Source organism: Theropithecus gelada, chromosome 6 (assembly GCF_003255815.1).
Source record: "Theropithecus gelada isolate Dixy chromosome 6, Tgel_1.0, whole genome shotgun sequence".
In the NCBI taxonomy this organism is placed as follows: domain Eukaryota; kingdom Metazoa; phylum Chordata; class Mammalia; order Primates; family Cercopithecidae; genus Theropithecus; species Theropithecus gelada.
In genome coordinates, this window is record NC_037673.1 from 123,270,868 (window position 1) to 123,286,225 (window position 15,358).

General features: G+C 46.6%; 1 protein-coding gene across 2 annotated transcripts in view; it reads left to right on the forward strand.

Moving 5' to 3' along the window:
- The first annotated feature begins 141 nt into the window (after nucleotides 1-141).
- LMNB1 (lamin B1) overlaps nucleotides 142-15,358 on the forward strand; it is a 58,256-nt gene continuing 43,039 nt past the window's right edge. Inside the window, exons 1-2 of one of the 2 annotated variants that reach the window (XM_025389081.1) lie at nucleotides 681-766; nucleotides 879-1,385. In XM_025389081.1, coding sequence (XP_025244866.1) covers nucleotides 1,027-1,385 — 359 coding nt within the window. In that variant the 5' untranslated portion in view covers nucleotides 681-766; nucleotides 879-1,026. Of the gene's footprint in view, nucleotides 767-878; nucleotides 1,386-15,358 lie in introns of both variants that reach the window. The other variant, XM_025389082.1, reaches the window with a different exon arrangement.

Genomic DNA, 15,358 nt, shown 5'->3' on the forward strand with positions numbered 1-15,358 from the left:
CCACCCGAGAGAAAAATAAAGGCTGGTACTTGGAATCTGCAAGCAGTGCGTTTGGAACTTCGGACTCAAGTGCCTATTACGTAATTCCACAGCGTCCCAGCCTCCAAGCCGTTTCCCGAGCCCTCCACAGGAACAGGGGATAAGGTTACCACGCCCGCGGTGTCCGGGGACTCCGAGTTTCGCGTGTGGCTTTTAGGAACGTTTATATTTGAATTTCCCTGAACCGCCGAGTGTGGGCGGTGGCGCAGATCCGCCCCGGAAACCTCCGGGCTCCTTCCCGCCTTTCGCAGGCCCGGCCCCTCCAAGGGGTCCCCGCGGGGCGGCGGGAGGGCCCGGAGGGCGCTGGGCCCAGGGCCGCGCGGGTGGGCAGTCCCGGGCGTCCTTCCTTGCCGCCCTGAGTCCCGTCCGGGCACCGCCCAGGCGGGCGTGCCGAGCGGACGGTTGCCCGAGGGCCAGATTTTAAATTTACAGGCCCGGCCTCCGGGCCGCCGAAGCACGCTGCCCGTTCCCCATTGGCCGATGACGGTCACGTGGAGGCGCCAGGGCGCGCCGGCCATGTTGGGGTGTGCGGCGCCGCTGCCCGCGCCACCTCCGCCCCCCGCGGCTTGCCTCCAGCCCGCCCCTCCCGGCCCTCCTCCCCCCGCCCGCCGCTCCGTGCAGCCTGAGAGGAAACAAAGTGTTGCGAGCAGGAGACGGCGGCGGCGCGGACCCTGCTTGGCCTCCAGTCACCCTCGTCTTGCATTTTCCCGCGTGCGTGTGTGAGTGGGTGTGTGTGTTTTCTTACAAAGGGCATTTCGCGATCGATCGATTGATTCGTAGTTCCACCCCCCCCCCGCGCCTTTGCCCTTTGTGCTGTAATCGAGCTCCCGCCATCCCAGGTGCTTCTCCGTTCCTCTAAACGCCGGCGTCTGGACGCGAGCGCAGGTCGCCGGTTTGTGCCTTCGGTCCCCGCTTCGCCCCCTGCCGTCCCCTTCTTGTCACGGTCCTGCTCGCGGCCTCGCCTCCCCGCTGTCTCCGCCGCCCGCCATGGCGACCGCGACCCCCGTGCCGCCGCGGACGGGCAGCCGCGCTGGCGGCCCCACCACGCCGCTGAGCCCCACGAGGCTGTCGCGGCTCCAGGAGAAGGAGGAGCTGCGCGAGCTCAATGACCGGCTGGCGGTGTACATCGACAAGGTGCGCAGCCTGGAGACGGAAAACAGCGCGCTGCAGCTGCAGGTGACGGAGCGCGAGGAGGTGCGCGGCCGCGAGCTCACTGGCCTCAAGGCGCTCTACGAGACCGAGCTGGCCGACGCGCGACGCGCGCTCGACGACACGGCCCGCGAGCGCGCCAAGCTGCAGATCGAGCTGGGCAAGTGCAAGGCGGAACACGACCAGCTGCTCCTCAAGTGAGTGCTAGCTGGCTGCCGCGTTAGCACCAAGGAGGGTCGGGGGCGCAGTCGCGGCGGCCAGCTCACCGGGTTGTGCCCTGGGGAGGGAGTGCAGAGGCCAGGATGCACGCGTCCTTCGGAAGGAACAGGGTCTCGGTCTCCGGAAAGAAAAGGAAAAAGAATCTAGAGTTCATAGCGGGGCAGGGGTCGCGGAGGGGGCTCGAGCTGTAGCGATGGGGGCCGTGATGCCCATTTCTAGGTTTTGGATACCCGCTGGGACGTGATAAGTGCGCGCCTGGGACTGCTGAGAACGAGCGCCAGCTTTCGCACCTCGAACCCGGGGAGCCGGCGCGGAGAGGCGGCCCGCAGGCCCCAGGTGCAGGGAGCTGGAGCGCGGACGCGCGCTCGAGTGCGCGCCCGGGTTTCCGGCCGGCGCGAGACAAAGCGTCTAGCGGATTTGCAGTGCCGGGATGGCCGGCCGGGGAGGACAGGCAGCCCGCCTCTAGAATGAATGAGCTTCGCGCGGGCAGAGGGAGGAAGGGGAGGGACCTTCCCGGAGCATCCGCGTCTCCTGGGGGTGGGTCCCACTTTGGCGCGCTCAGTCTTGGCCCTGTGACATTTTGCGAAGGTTGTACGCCTGCTTTGGGCGGGAGAGAGAGGCGGGGCTTGATCCGCGCGCCTCCAGCCCGCCTCGGGCAAGTTAGGTTTGCTAGCTGGTTAGCTTTCTCAGGGGAAAGGTGTCCTGTCTCAGCGGGGATGGTGCGAGCCCTCAGGTGGTTCTGCGCAGGGAAGGAAAGCCGGGTTTGTGCATGTTACTGCCACTGTTCTTCGAGTTGCGGTTCGCCTACCCCTCAGGCAGCAGCCCCCTCTCCTCAGCTTTTGCCGCCTCATAGTATAGTCGGGCTTTCGGGTAGGGACCGTGCTTAGTACCCCTTAGTCGGCCATTGTGCAGATAGTAGACCAGGGCAGGTGACTGGGTGCTGTGTAAATGCTGAGTGTTTGAGCGAAGGAGAGTTTGTAATTATTCACCTAAGCGAGTGTGAGTTTTCATTCCAGTGCACAAGGATACACTTGCAGACCTTTGCAGGCCTTATTTTGATTTTCTGATAAGCAAAATGGCCCGTCATCAGTAGGCAACAAATGTTGATGTCATGCTTTAGAGATTTGCAAAATTTGGGTCTGGAATTCGTGCTCGCCATTAGCACGGCCAACTGAAATTTCTGGAGGTACCTTATTCTCACTTTGACACTCTTTGTCCCTGCTTCTTGGATTTACTAAGCCTTGGTTTCATCTTTTGAAATGAGCGGTAAGCTCACTCACACTGTTGTTTCCATGTTTCTCCAACTTTTTGCCACTGAATTCCTTCAAGTCTTAGATATCGTTGCTTGTAAGACTTGCCATTAGATCTGTACCACTAAGAAGATAAAAACACCAGGACCAACTGTGTAGGAACTATCCTGTTGGACCCATCATGATTTCATAGATATTAAAATGTTACACAGGGCCGGGCATGGTGGCTCACACCTGTAATCCCAGCACTTTGGGAGGCGAGGTGAGCGAATCACTTGAAATCAGGAGTTCGAGACCAGCCTAATTGGTGAAACCCCGTCTCTACTAAAAATACAAAAAATTAGCCAGGCGTGGTGGCACGCATCTGTAGTCCCAGCTACTCGGGAGGCTGAGGCAGGAGAATCGCTTGACCACCAGGAGACGGATGTTGCAGTGAGCCGGGATTGCGCGTTGCACCCCAGCCTGGCGACAGAGTGAGACCCTGTCTCAAATATATATATATATATGTGTGTGTGTGTGTGTGTGTATATATATATATGTATATATATGTGTATATATATGTGTGTATACATATATATATCTGGGCGTCGTGGTGGGCGGCTGTAATCCCAGCTGCTGGGGAGGCTGAGGCAGGAGAATCGCTTGATATCCAGGAGGCAGAGGCTGCAGTGAGCCAGATGGTCCACTGCACTGCAGCCTGGGTGACAGAGTGAGACTCTGTCTAAAAAAAAAATTCACACAGATCAATTATCTGTTGTGTACCAGTCACCGTTCTATGTTAGAGGGTACGAAGATTTTTTAAAAAAATGAATTACTATTCTTTGTTGCTGAGAGTGTAGTGGGGGAGCTATATCCCAGCAAGCAAATAAAGATTGTCTTTTGTGTGATGTGAAGCATTTTGATGCTGGCGCTTTTGTAATCTTTCCAGGAGTTATCCACAGGTTTTTCACACAGTAACAAGGCTGCCACCTGGCTGACACTAGTTGTAAATGTATGGATTCTAAAATGCATGTTGGTTTCAGTGGGGTTAAAAAATGAGAATAATGTGTATTAGAATCAATGAAATAATGTATGTGATACAGTTTAGGTAATAGCAGATGCTAAGGGAATAAAAATGAAGCAGAGTGAAGGGTTAGTGTGATTAAGGAAGGCCTGTCTGAGGGGTTGACAGTATCTATTCTCCCAGGGTAAGTAGTGTTCTGGGATTATATTTTTCTTAGGTCTCTGCTACTGTATGTATATTCCTATTGCCAGGATTAGGTGTACTCTTCTTTCCCCCTCAGCATACCATCATTTGCTCAAAACATGCCACGTTTTAGTTTGCTCCTCATTTGAATTATGACTTTTTTTTATATGGATTTATTCCTCAGTAGCCTTTCGTTTTTCTTGTTGATTAAGAAAAATTTGCCCTCAGTGTGTTTGCAGACTTTTTGAAGATATCTAATCATAATATATATCACATGAATCTACTTTCTTCCCTAGAGTTCTCTTTGCTTAAGGTATGCTGTGTACTGATGTCCTGTAACTTTTTGTTTTTTTTTTTTTGAGCTGGAGTCTTGCTCTGTCGCCCAGGCTGGAGTGCAGTGGCGCAATCTCGGCTCACTGCAACCTCCGCCTCCTGGGTGCACACCATTCTCCTGCCTCAACCTCCCGAGTAGCTGGGACTGTAGGCGCTCGCCACTACGCCCGGTTAATTTTTTGTATTCTTTAGTAGAGACGGGGTTTCACCGTGTTAGCCAGGATGGTCTGGATCTCCTGACCTCGTAATCTGCCCGCCTCCGCCTCCTAAAGTGCTGGGATTACAGGCGTGAGCCACCGCGCCTGGCCGTCCTGTAACTTATTAAAGACAGCTTCCTGGCTGGGCACGGTGGCTCATGCCTATAAAGCACTTTGAGAGACCTAGACAGGTGGATCACCTGAAGTCAGGAGTTTGAGACTAGCCTGGCCAACATGGCAAGACCCCGTCTCTACTAAAAATACACAAATTAGCCGGGTGTGGTGGTGGACGCCTGCAATCCCAGTTACTCTGGAGGCTGAGGCAGGAGGCTTCGCTTGAACCAGGAAGGCGGAGGTTGCAGTGAGCTGAGATCACACCACTGCACTCCACCCTGGGTGTATTTTGCTTTTCCTTGGTTTCTTCATATTTTGTTGAAGAACATCCTTAAGTAATTTATTCGGAAAGGATGGCAGGAGGTAAACTTTCTGAGTCCTGTATGTCTGAAAATAGCTTTGTTTAGTCTCATGCTTGATTGGCTGTTGGGCTAGGTATAGAATACTAGGTTAACATTTTTCCAGAACTTGGAAAGTATTATTTTGCCCTATTGTCTTCTGGCATCCAGGGTTGTTAATGTGTTTCTTTCTTTTCTTTCTTTTTTTTTTGTTTGAGACGGAGCTTGGCTCACTGCAACCTCCGCCTCCCAGGTTCAAGTGATGCTCCTGACCCAGCCTCCCAAGTAGCTGGGATTATAGGTGTGCACCACCACACCCAACTCATTTTGTATTTTTAGTAGAGATGGGATTTCACCATGTTTGCCAGGCTGGTCTCAAACTCCTGACCTCAGGTGATCCACCCACCTCAGCTTCCCAAGGTGCTGAGATTACAGGTGTGAGCCACCATGCCTGGCCTATATTTAATTTTTTATTTGGAACCAGAGTGTTTGTAATTAAGTATAATCATCATTTAGGTAGATTTAGATTAAGAAAACAGCCTTGAGAGAATTATAGATTCCAAGTTGCTTAGTTTCTTTTTGGTTCCTCAGCACACAAAATACCTTAGAGGCAGAGCATGGAAATGCTTGGTCTGAAGAGAATTTGGCAATAGTTTCCATGCATGTGGTGTTTGAATCCATAGGAATACAGATCTCATATGCAAGGTGCAGTTACTCTGATTCAGTCCAAGCCTAGTTATATTTTGCTGAAAGCTTTTTTGGGAGAACAAGTTTCCAAGAATGATGATGAATGCCATCACTCAAAACTTTAAACAAAAAGTACAGAGAAATTGACTTGTTTCAGAATTTCACTGTTAACTATATGGGAAAAACAGATGTAACAGAAAGTTAAGTGTTTATATCAATCTTCAATAACTGGTTTTATGGATTCAGACATTTATTTTCCTTCAGTGATACAGGTCCCCTATCTTCTCTGTAAAACTCTGGGGGCCAGATGTGCTTTGGAAGTAAAAGCAATTCCAATTTAAGACGGTAATATGATGCACATACTGAATATGACACCCCCAGTGGAGTTTATAGAGTTAGGGTAGATAAGAGTTAGCACTCTATCATGAAACATTTCTGAGGGAGAGATATTGTCACGGCAGGTGGAGAAAGACAGATTGAAAATAGACCTGGTTTCAGGTCAGGTTTTGCCACTAAATGTGTTAACAAAATTTTAGGTTTTCAAACTCTGAAAGTACAGATAAAAGACTGTGGATTTTTGTTTGTATGTATGTATGTATGTATGTATTTATTTATTTATTGAGACAGAGTCTTGCTCTCTTGTCCAGGCTGGAGTGCAGTGGCACAATCTCAGCTCACTGCAACCTCCATCTCCCTGGTTTAAGCAATTCGCCTGCCTCAGCCTCATGGGTAGCTGGGATTACAGGCACCCGCCACCACGCCTGGCTAATTTTTGTATGTTTAGGAGAGATGAAGTTTCGCCATGTTGACAAGGCTGGTTTCGAACTCCAGAGATCAGGTGATCCACCCATCTCGGTCTTCCACCGTGCTGGGATTACAGGCATGAACCACCTTACCCCACCAGTACTTTTAAGTCCTTTAGCCTGTATTTCCTCATCTGTGTAATTATGATATAAATAGTAGTTTTCTGAATCTCAGGGAGAGTTAAGAAATTTAGGCCTTTTTCTGGCTTGTTATTAGTTCAAATTATGCAGCATACTGATGTAAATCTGGTAAACTATTTTTTAATATTTTTTAATGAAGAAGGGGTTGGGAGTTTATCCTATATTTTATATATTTACTCTGTTGGCTTTCTACATATTTTGGTCATTCATAGAAGGAACTTTAGGAAATGCCCATAGGTGAAACAAAATCTTCAGGGTTGTTTTAACACTCATGTACTTTGGTTTTCATACCTAAAATAATAAAAAATGCTAATTTTTTTTTTTTTTTTTTTTTGAGATGGAGTCTCACTCTGTCAACCAGGCTGGAGTGCAGTGGCACAATCTCAGCTCACTGCAACCTCCGCCTCTTGGGTTCAGGCAATTCTTCTGCCTGAGCCTCCAAGTAGCTGGGATTACAGGCACCTGCCACCGTGCCCAGCTAATTTTTGTATTTTTAGTAGAGACAGGGTTTCACCATGTTGTCCAGGAAGGTCTCCATCTCTTGACCTTGTGATCTGCCCGCCTCTGCCTCCCAAAGTGCTGGGATTACAGGCGCCAGCCACTGTGCCCAGTCAAAAACATGCTAATCTTTTTTAGGAGTGTTTTTGTACATAGGATGATTAATTGAAAAACAAAGACCTTTGCCGGGCGCCTTGGCTCACACCTGTAATCCCAGTACTTTGGGAGGCTGAGGCGGGCAGATCACAAGGTCAGGAGTTCGAGACCAGCCTGACCAACACAGTGAAACTCCATCTCTACTAAAAATACAAAAATCAGCTGGGCGTGGTGGTGCATGCCTGTAATCCCAGCTACTCGGGAGGGAGGCTGAGGCGGGAGAATCTCTTGAACCCAGCAGGCGGAGGTTGTAGTGAGCCGAGATTGCACCACTGCACTCTAGCCTGGGCGACAGAGTGAGACTCTGTCTCAAAAACAAAAACAAACAAACAAAAAAACCACAAAAAACAAACCATCATCCTGTGTATTACCGTATCTTTTTTTAATGTACTGATTTTGCCCTGTTTGAAGCAGATTGACAGTATATACCCTAGCCTTAATATGAGTTATCAAACTTTTATATTTTTATAACTCTTAAAATATAAGAGTTATAAAACTAGTTAAACTGCTTTTTATAGTTCTTTTATAACAGAGTTATGTTAAATGTTACTTTAATTTTCAAGGGAACACTTGGAAGGACCAAACCCCTAAAACTGATTTAGAAGTCTAGGAAGCAGGTTCCAAATAATTAAACTGTCATGACATTTCCTTCCCATGCTTTCAAAAGATGTTTGATAAAGCAAGATCTTTTGGAGTTGTTTATTTAAGTTAGGGGATGAGACTAGGTAATATTTTGCATACCCAGATTCAAGGAAGTAAACAGGCGGAATAAAAGATAAAGCACTATTAAAATATGATGGGTCTTTTCTTTTTCCTGTCTTTACACAGTTGCTGGTTATATTTATTCTTTCATTTGTATAGATGGTGTCACCTCTGATATGTCTGAGTTAGAAATTCTTTAGACTTGTTTTAATACCATTAGTGTAAGTCTCTTTCATGTACAAATGTTGAGAATGAGCCTCAGGTATCAGTTGAGTAATGGGACCCTGTATAGCTGAAGTTCCCAATTATTTTTAGGATCAAAGTTGTTTTTAAAATCAGTTTTAAACCCCTTTTACAGTGTAACTCTTTGATAAGGAGATTGTGCTTTGGCTGTCATTTGAATTTCTTTTTTTTTTTTTTTGAGACGGAGTTTCGCTCTCATTGCCCAGGCTGGAGTGCAATGGTGCGATCTTGGCTCACTGAAACCTCTGTCTCCCGGGTTCAAGCAATTCTCCTGCCTCAGCCTCCCAAATATCTGGGATTATAGGCACCTGCCACCATGCCCAGCTAATTTTTTAATTTTTATTTTTAGTAGAAACGGGGTTTCACCGTGTTGACCAGGATCATCTCTATCTCCTGACCTTGTGATCCGCCCACATTGGCTTCCCAAAGTGCTGGGATTACAGGTGTGAGCCACCGTGCCTGGCCTAAAAATTATTATTATTATTATTTTTAATAGACTGAGTCTCGCTGTGTCGCCAGGCTGGAGTGCAGTGGCACAATCTCAGCTCACTACAGCCTCCGCCTCCCGTGTTCAAACAATTCTCCTGCCTCAGCCTCCCGATTAGCTGGGACTACAGACACATGCCACCATGCTGGCTAATTTTTTTTTTCTTGTTTTTTTTTTTTTTTTGTATTTTAGTAGAGACGAGGTTTCACCATGTTGCCTAGGCTTGTCTAGAACTCCTGAGCTCAGGCAATCTGCCCACCTTGGTCTTCCAAAGGGCTAGGATTACAGGCGTGAGCCAGGGCGCCAGGCCAAAAATTAAAAGTTTTACACAGGAAATGTATATTTATTATAGGAAAGGAGAAAACACAAACACCAAGAAGAAAATTAAAAATCACCCTTAGGTTGCGCCCGGTGGCTCATGCTTGTAATCCCAGCACTTTGGGAGGCCGAGGTGGGCGGATCACCTGAGGTCAGGAGTTCAAGACCAGCCTGGCCAACATGGCGAAACCCTATATCTACTAAAAATAAAAAAATTAACCAGGCATGGTGGTGGGCACCTGTAATCCCGGCTACTCAGGAGGCTGAGGCAGGAGAACTGCTTGAACCCGGGAGGCAGAGGTTGCGGTGAGCCAAGATTGCTACACTGTACTCCAGCCTGAGTGACAAAGCAAGACTCCCTTTTGGGGTGTGGGGGAAAAGATGCAGGAAAAAAAGCTGATATTTATTTTGTGCCAATTCTGTTTGCCAGGCATTATAGTAGATGCTTTATAGACATTGTCTTTTTTTTTTTTTTTTTGAGACGGAGTCTCCCTTTCACCCAGCCTGGAGTGCTGGAGTGCAGTGGCGCGATCTGGGCTCACTGCAAGCTCTGCCTCCTGGGTTCACGCCATTCTTCTGCCTCAGCCTCCCGAGTAGCTGGGACTACAGGCACCTGCCACTATGCCCAGCTAAGTTTTTGTAATTTTTAGTAGAGACGGGGTTTCACTGTGTTAGCCAGGATGGTCTCGATCTCCTGACCTTGTGATCCGCCTGCCTCAGCCTCCCAGAGTGCTGGGATTACAGGCGTGAGCCACTGCACCCGGCCAGACATTATCTTTTAAGCTTATGATAACTGCTGATGAGTGAGGAAACTTCAGGCTCAGAGAGGTTAAATATTTTGCCTGGGATTACTTAATAGAGTAATGGAAGCTGGAAAGGATGGTAGCCTGACTTCTAGCATTGTGATAGGGTTTTCACATACATAACCTTATTTCATCCGTACAACAGTGTTCTACAGGTATTACTGTAGTTTACCGACGTGAAGCAGGCTCACAAGAGCATCATTATCTATGGTTGGTACTTGAAGTCTCAGATAGGATAGTTGATTTTCAGATCCCTTTGGGTGCTACTTTTGGAAATGCTGTTAGTTGCATGTTTTTCACGTTGATAGTTTGTAGCCTTCAAGGAAGGTAATTTTGGATTTGTCAGAAGGGTAGTTGTCAGTAGTTGAAACAGCTGTTTGAAATACTGAGGGCTTCATTTGCTAAAGAAAGGTGAAGATGAATTACTGAAAGAGATCACTTTTATCTTTTTTCTCTTCTTAAAAAGCTACTTTCCCACTTTATTCCATGCCTTAATAATTTAAAAGAAATTAAAACCTCTAAATAAATATTTAATACTCATGACAGAGTGTTCTTTCATTTTTTATTCAAGACACATTTTTGTGGAACAGGTACTATATGCCAGGTCTTGAATCAGATGCTGGGAATAGAGAGATGGGATACTCAGTCCCCATTATCAAGTTACTTATAGTCTAGTGGGGAAGACAGAAAACCAACACTACAGGATTGTGGTACTGTAAGTGCGGTATACTAATAAAATATATCAAGTGCTATGACACCAGTATCCAGGTGTTGCTGTGGAGAAACAAGAACTGCTACCTAAGGCAGGCTAGGAGCCTTGTGAAATTTTGAAAGACATACCAGGGGAATCTGAGCTAAGTGTTGGGAGGTAAGTAGGTGTTTGCTTCTAAATGGAAAATGTTAGGAGAGTGAGTTGTCCTGAATGTCAAATAATTCATATAACTGGAGCCATATATATGTGTGTGTATGTATATATACATATACAGATATCTATATATGTATAGATTTTTTTTTTTTTTTTTTTGAGACGGAGTTTCACTCCTGTTGCCCAGGCTGGAGTGCAATGGTATGGTCTCGGCTCACTGCAACCTCTACCTCCTGGGTTCAAGTGATTGTTTTGCCTCAGCCTCCCAAGTAACTGGGATTACAGGCGCCTGCCACCACACCCGGCTAATTTTTGTATTTTTAGTAGAGACGGGGTTTCAGTATGTTTGCCAGACTGGTCATGAACTCCTGACCTCAGGTGATCCACCCACTTCGGAGTGCTGGAGTGCTGGAGTGCTGGAGTGCAGTGGCTGGGTCTCAGCTCACTGCAAGCTCTGCCTCCCGGGTTCATGCCATTCTCCTGCCTCAGCCTCCCGAGTAGCTGGGACTACAGGCGCCCGCCACTACGCCCAGCCACTAATCCCAAAGTGCTGGGATTACAGGTGTGAGCCACTGCACCTGGCCTACTGGAGCCATATATATATATGTAATATATGGGGTGGGGAAGGGGATTGCATTTTAAGTAATGAGTAGACCCAAGATTTTAAGGCAGAATTGTGACATGATCATTTTGGCTATGCTGTGGAGGGAAAAAAAGAGGAGAGGTACAAACAGTAGTAAGAACACTTGGGGAGTAACAAGGCAGCCCTTGAACTGAGGCAGGTGGAAGAAAGGAGAGAAGGTGGATTTAAGAGATACTGAACATAAGGGACTAGGGAGAAGAGTCTAGGGCGACTGCTTCCATGCTTGGGTGCCTGGGTAGACAATATTGCTCTTAACCGAAATTGGTGGAGAAGGAACAGGTTTGGAGGACTCTAAATCAGTGAATTAGTGGTGTTTGCCAGACTTTAGGTAGCAATGTCAGTTGGCAATTTGAAGTACTCAAGAGATATGGAAAACACGTGCATATGAGGACTGGGTAGAGAAAGGAAAACCCACAGTGGGGATGATAAGTAACAGAGAGGTGAGGCCGGGCGTGGTGGCTCATGTCTGTAATCCCAGCACTTTGGGAGGCTGAGCGTTTGGATCACTTGAGGCCAGGAGTTTGAGACCAGCCTGGGCAACATGGGGAAACCCTGTCTCTACTAAAAATACATAAATTAGCCAGGCGTCGTAGCACATGCCTTTAATCTCAACTACTGCGGAGGCTGAGGTAGGAGAATCACTTGAACCTGGGAGGCAGAGGTTGCAGTAGGAGGAGGTTGCAGTGAGCTGAGATTGTGCCTCTGCACTCCAGCCTGGGTGACAGAGGGACACTTCGTCTTAAAAGGTGAGAAAAGAGAGTTGAGTCATGGAACAAGAGTTTTTTGTTTGATGAAGCCTAAAAATCATCCGTTGTCATTGGTGTCTTTGGTGCCTTAGGTGATTGTTGACTGAGAGGAGAGCCTTTGGTTAATAGAGGAAACCCCTGGCCATAATTAAAGGGAGAGTGAGAGGAAAAAGATTATGAGTTTAGAACACTTATTCAAGAATGTTGGCAGTGAAGGGAAGGATACATGGGTTTTTTTGTTTGTTTGTTTGCTTTTTGAGACAAGGTCTCGTTCTGTGGCCCGTGCTGGATTGCAGCGGTGCATAGTTCACTATAACCTGGACTTCCCAGGCTCAAGTGATCCTCCCACCTCAGCCTCTGGAGTAGCTGGGACTACAGGCACACGCCACCACGCCTGGCTAATTTTTTGTGGGGAGAGGGTTTTACCATGTTTCCCAGGCTGGTCTTGAACTTTGAGCTCAAGCAATCCGCCTGCCTTGGCCTCTCAAAGTGTTGGGATTACAGGTGTGAGCCACCATGTCTGGCAGCAAGGAGGCATTCTTAAGGGTCAATTTAAACTAGATTCTTACTCAGTGTTTATGTAACAAAACACTGGACAGGGGACCAGAACTCTTATCCCTCTAAGATTCTGTACTAAAATGTGATCATTTCACCCTCTTTGGTTAAAACAGTAGCTTCTAGGGTAAAGACTAAGACCCTACTAATAGTAGGGTGACCATACAATTTAGTATCTAAATTGGGATACTTTTGTGTGTGAAAGAGGGAGCTGTTAATAATTATGCAGTAACAGCTCGCATAAACGGAACTTGTCCTGGGCAATCTGGGACATATTTGCCCAGGTTATCCTACCTAAAAGTTCTTTCCCTGCATGGGCTGGCCCCAGTCTGACCCTCCAGCTTCATCTCATACCACAGTTGAACTTGTTTACACCTCTTTAGCCATGAAATCCTTTATTCAGTCCCTTTTACTGTGCTCCTCTTAAAATAGGGCCTTTGCATTTGGGGTTTCCTTTGGATATTTTTTTTTTTTTTTGAGAGTGAGTATTGGCTGTGTCTCCTTGGCTGGTGTTCAGTGGTGTGACCTTGGCTCACTGTAACCTCCGCCTTCCAGGTTCAAGTGATTCTCCTGCCTCAGCCTCCTGAGTCGCTGGGATTACAGGCACCTGTACTACACCGAGCTAATTTTTTTTTGTATTTTTAGTAGAGATGGGGTTTCACCATGCTGGCCAGGACTGGTCTTGAACTCTTGACCTCAAGTAATCCACCTGTCTTGGCCTCCCAAAGTGCTGGGATTACAGGCATGAGCCATCGCATCCGGCCTCCTTTGTTTGGATTTCCGTCATCATTGGGTTACTTATCCCTCAGGTTTCCTCTCAATATTCATTTCTTTAGAGATGTCTTCCCTGACTTCCCTGATTCAGAGTTTTCTAATATGTATGTACCTTGGGAAAAAAACTAAAACCTATAACTTTCTAGCAGTGGGGTGTGTGTGTGTGTGTGTGTGTGTACACATAATTTAAGGACTCAAAAGAGTTCTCCAAGACTGCTCATGAGAAGAATTACTTTCAGCTATTTTCAGTGCTCCTTTGCTATTTATTCTTGTATCTAGATGATAGTGCGACAGTGTTGACTTTGTACTATGGATAACAAGGAATTGAGCTCTTTTATTCTATTGTCTTCATAACACATTTTTCTTCTTATCCTCCCAATAGTCATATATCACAGTTTAGGTCAGTGTTTGGTATCTAAAGTATTGATTCAGTGTGTTCTGACACAAATACTTCTATAGTTAGCTCATATGTGACAGGCAAATAGAGAGATGATATTATTGTAATTGGAAGTTGTATTGCATTATATGTGCCTTGTCCTAGTAAATCCTAGTAAAGGTGAGCCAGAATAGCTAGAGTATAGTATTAATCTTCAGAAGGAAAGACGATCCTCAGCTCTGCTTTCACCTCTGTTTTAAAAAAATTAAAAGTGAGTGCCCGTGCCCAGGGTTCTCTCCCCCAGAGAGGTGCACCTCTAGCTTTGCTTTTGTAGCCAGTCTTACTCTTGTGTTCAGAGCTCTGTTTCTCTATTGTCTAAATTTTTCCAAACCAGCATTTCCACTCTGTTGTTTTTGTGCGTTTTATTTTTTATTTTATTTTATTTTGAGCCGGAGTCTTGCTCTGTCACCCAGGCTGGAGTGCAGTGGCGTGATCTTGGCTTACTGCAACTTCCACCTCCTGGGTTCAAGCGATTCTCTGGCCTCAGCTTCCTGAGTAACTGGGATTACAGGCATGCGCCACCATGCCCGGCTAATTTTGTATTTTTAGTAGAGACGGGGTTTCACCATGTTGGCCAGGCTGGTCTGGAACTCCTGACCTCAAGTGATCCACCTGGCTTGGCCTCCCAAAGTGCTGGGATTACAGGTGTGAGGCACCGTGCCCGGCCTTTTTTTGTGCATTTAAAAACATCTTTTGACGCAGCTCTAGCCACACTAAACTGACTGCCTGTGCTGTCCAGATTACCTCCTGGGATACTAATCCTTTTTTTTTTTTTTTTTTTTTAAAGCAGAGACGGGGTTTCTCCGTGTTGGTCAGGCTGGTCTCGAACTCCTGACCTCAGGTGATCCACCCACCTTGGTCCCCCAAAGTGCTGGGATTACAGGCGTGAGCCACCGCGCCCGGCCGAGATACTAATTCTTTATGTTATTGCTGGTGCTCTGTTTCAGAGTGCATAGGTTTTGAGTGGTCTATTTATTCCAACATTATTTTTTCTACTTGCTCTGTTATTTTTATTTTTATTTTATTTTATTTATTTTTGAAACGGAGTTTCGCCCTTGTTGCCCAGGCTGGAGTGCAATGGCGCAATCTTGGCTTACCGCAACCTCTACCTTCTGGGTTCAAGCGATTCTCCTGCCTCAGCCTCCCGAGTAGCTGGGATTACAGGCATGTGCCACCACGCCCTGCAAATTTTTGTATTTTTAGTAGAGGTGGGTTTTGCCATGTTGGCCAGGCTGATCTCGAACTCCTGACCTCACATGATCTGCCTGCCTCAGCCTCCCAAAGTGTTGGGATTACAGATGTGAGCCACCACATCTGGTCTGCTGTGTTATTTTTAATCTGTACAGAATGCAAGAGTTGTCAGAAGCACATATGTCATAGCAGAAATACTTATAAATACAGTCCCCAGCAAAACTCAGTCATATACTGTGATTAGTTTTCCTTCCCTATCACACCTTTTGATCACCTGTAAAAGTAGTGTTTTTTCCCACTTATTTTTTTTGAATAATTATATAGCGTCTATGACAGTTGTTAAAACATCAAATCATTTAGGATCATTTTTTAAATTAATTTTATCTCATTAAATAAAGAATTACCTTTGGATACCTTGTGTTTTTTTCCAGTCTAGTTGTATTGTATAAGCATGGATAGTTTGGGTATAGAATTCTAGGTGATAA